This window comes from Empidonax traillii, unplaced genomic scaffold, assembly GCF_003031625.1.
Source record: "Empidonax traillii isolate 1590-97213 ecotype Southwest subspecies unplaced genomic scaffold, ASM303162v1 scaffold343:size799674, whole genome shotgun sequence".
In the NCBI taxonomy this organism is placed as follows: domain Eukaryota; kingdom Metazoa; phylum Chordata; class Aves; order Passeriformes; family Tyrannidae; genus Empidonax; species Empidonax traillii.
Genome location: NW_020955536.1, coordinates 581,430 through 584,319, shown reverse-complemented (window position 1 = coordinate 584,319; position 2,890 = coordinate 581,430). Strand labels below are relative to the sequence as shown.

The 2,890-nt window shown below is 37.7% G+C and overlaps 1 protein-coding gene across 1 annotated transcript in view; it reads left to right on the top strand.

The window, feature by feature from the left end:
- Positions 1–2,890, top strand: part of SORCS2 (sortilin related VPS10 domain containing receptor 2) — a 241,126-nt gene that overhangs the window by 147,698 nt on the left and 90,538 nt on the right. Inside the window, exons 6-7 of the mRNA XM_027892263.1 lie at positions 406–470; positions 2,611–2,729. Coding sequence (XP_027748064.1) covers positions 406–470; positions 2,611–2,729 — 184 coding nt within the window. The remainder of the gene's footprint in view (positions 1–405; positions 471–2,610; positions 2,730–2,890) is intronic.

Below are 2,890 nucleotides of genomic sequence, written 5' to 3'. Positions count from 1 at the left end.
TAGCTTTTTAGTCTCAAATGTCACATGTAATTGTAAAAAGATGCTATAGTGCTTGCCAGTGCCTGTGACTGTGTGCATATCTCTGTGTGTACATAAATCAATTTATTATTATGGAGGGGTTTTTCCACTTTCATACATTTTTCTGTGGTTTTTTTTTCAATTTATCCTATTTTCATGCATAGGTTAGTAAAAGAGATTCTAAAGAAATTTAAGAAAATCATTGTCAAGTACAGAAAAAATAATTTCCTTCTAGATGTTAGTAATGGGACATTATAAATGGGGTTTATTTCAATTTCTCAGCTAGAATGTTAATGCTGGTTAGTATGAAAGCCTCTCTTTTCTTCCCTCCACATAATTACTATTCTGTAGCTGGCTCTACATAATTTGATTATATTATGTTCTCAGGGCCGTTGCTGGAGTTGACGCAGACCCTGATTTAGTTCATATGGAAATCCAGGACCCCAGTGGAGGTATGCAAATGAAAATGTTATCAATTGATACCCTAGTGTATAGTAATTTCTCTTTGTTTTAGAGGTGCTTTTCAGATTGTTTCTGAAACTAGCCAGAAGAGAAACTGTACAAGTCAGATGCTTTCTCTGTTTATATGCAGTCAGCAAAACTGTCCTGTTATATAAAAATATAGTATAATTTAAAATCTACTTGTTTTCCCCCTGTAAGACGAGTTGACGTCAAGATGCTATGCTCCGTTGAAAATGTCCATTAGTGGTGCAATTTATTCTGGCAGTTAAACATTGAACAGGTTTTCCCGATTTGCAAATAAAACTGGCAATGCAGTGTTAGTGCTGGGTAAGCGTCTGTTTATGTGAATCATTGCATATGTCAGGCCTACTGCACTAACCACCAGCTCCCAGAATTTCCTCATGTTACAGTATCCAGTATACACAGAACCTTCTAAAGGAAAATAAATGAAAAAGCAGACTGGTAGTCAGGATGTGCTGTACTGAAGAGTCACCACGATTCCAAAATCTGGTATAGTTTCTTGTTACCAATTGTACACTTGAAATGTAATGTAATTCACTGAATCTGATCGTCTACGTTCCTGTGCAGTCTTAAAAATGAGTTGTAAAGAATGTATAGTTTAATTTGTCCTGATCCTGTAACTTTTCTTCATTTCAGCCCTATCAAAAAATCAAAGTTACCATGTTAAAAGCTGGATGACAGAGTTTCTAAATCTTTTAGCAGCAAGATTTCTGAGACATGGTGACAACTTCCTCAGCTGCTTCTTTAGAGACAGTGTAAAAAGATTCTTTAGGACCTGGATGGAAAGGTTCATTTAATAGAAACAGCAGAAAAAGAATCATGAAATATTTCCTGTTTGGGTTCTCAACAAACTGACTTTGTGCACTTATGGTCAGTACGAGCATTGCCACTGATTTTAGTGGAAGCAGCATCTTTGCACTATCCATCCCATGAAGAGCTATAATTCTTGTGATGTGAATTACAAATATCTGCAAGACTTTTAGATGCACTTGCTCAAATGTCCTGGTAGTGATGATTTGGACATAATCAGGAGAACTTGAATGGACTCTAACTGCCTCTTAAGCACATCCAGATTTTTCAAAAAAATAACTGTATCCAGTATACTGGTTTGGCCTTGTCCATTTAAAAGTCATAAAGTGTGGAAATGCATTTCCTATCACACTGCACAAGTAGTGAAGGACATGGGGATGTGTTATTTGCTCTCTTTCATGCTGTACCTTGAGCATGGGTAGAATTAGTGATCTGGGCACAAGATTGTGTATATCGTTTTCCTCACTGTGCTTGGGGAAGTTGCTCAAGTACTTTGTGCTTAGAAGCGTTTGGAAAAGGGTGAGTTATACAAGAGCTTGAATCTAGGAGAAGGTCTTTCAGCCACAGCTGGTGTAAGACACAATTGTTGGCTCTGCTCTCTCTGATAAGAGCAGATTGTATCAAAGATGCAGTGGTGCTGCTCTAAGAACCCAGGTAGAGAAGATAGTCCTTGCTAACTGGAGAGGAAGAGAAAGGCTGCTGCCTCCACTCATTATAAATCAGTCCAGGCTTTTTCAGCAAAGTATAAATTCTGAATACAGAAATCCTGCCCCAACAGAGCGGTTCCAATAGCAAGTTAATAGTGTCTCTGAAGATTCTTACAGAGCTTTGAAAATAGCCTTTAAAATTCTGCACACTGTCTATTAAACGAAGCCTGATTCCTGTCTCATTCATCACAATTTTATACTGGGGTTGATCTATTGATTTCAGTTATGTTGTGTCAGGCTGCCATTTCTCCAAGTGAATAATTTGGCTCTGTGCATAGGTTAAGTGAGAAAAGAGGCTCCTTCTATTATCCCCACCCATGAATGGCTCATTCATCTAACCCTTAATCTCTCTGGACCAGCAAAATTTGGATAATAACAGGCTGCCTCTAGGGAATGATCTGAACTGTAAGCAGTTAATATATTCTCAGTACATTGGAGATTGAAAAACTGTTGTATGAGGGTTTAATATAATAATTCTACAACTAAGTCACCTGGCAAAGGCAGCATTTTTCCTACATGAATAACATTTAATACTGCTTGCTTCTTTTTCCCTTGATAGCCCTGTCATATGTTTCTGTCTCTCTTCCCTCAGGTTATCGCTACATCACTTGCCAGATTCAAAATTGTTCTGATAAGACAATGACAATCCCATTTGCTGGTAGTACTGATCGGGATTCCCTGACTGTGCAGGATGACTACATATTCCTTCAGGTACTGCTGCTTTTGGGAGAGACAGCTCATTCTCAAATCAAAAATAAAATTTTAAATAGTGCAGCAACAGTGTAAGGAGCAGGGAGAAACCTGTTCCAGAGCATGAATGATGATTTATGAATTTTTACAGGGAACAAAGCATTCCTTTATCATAAAAAAAA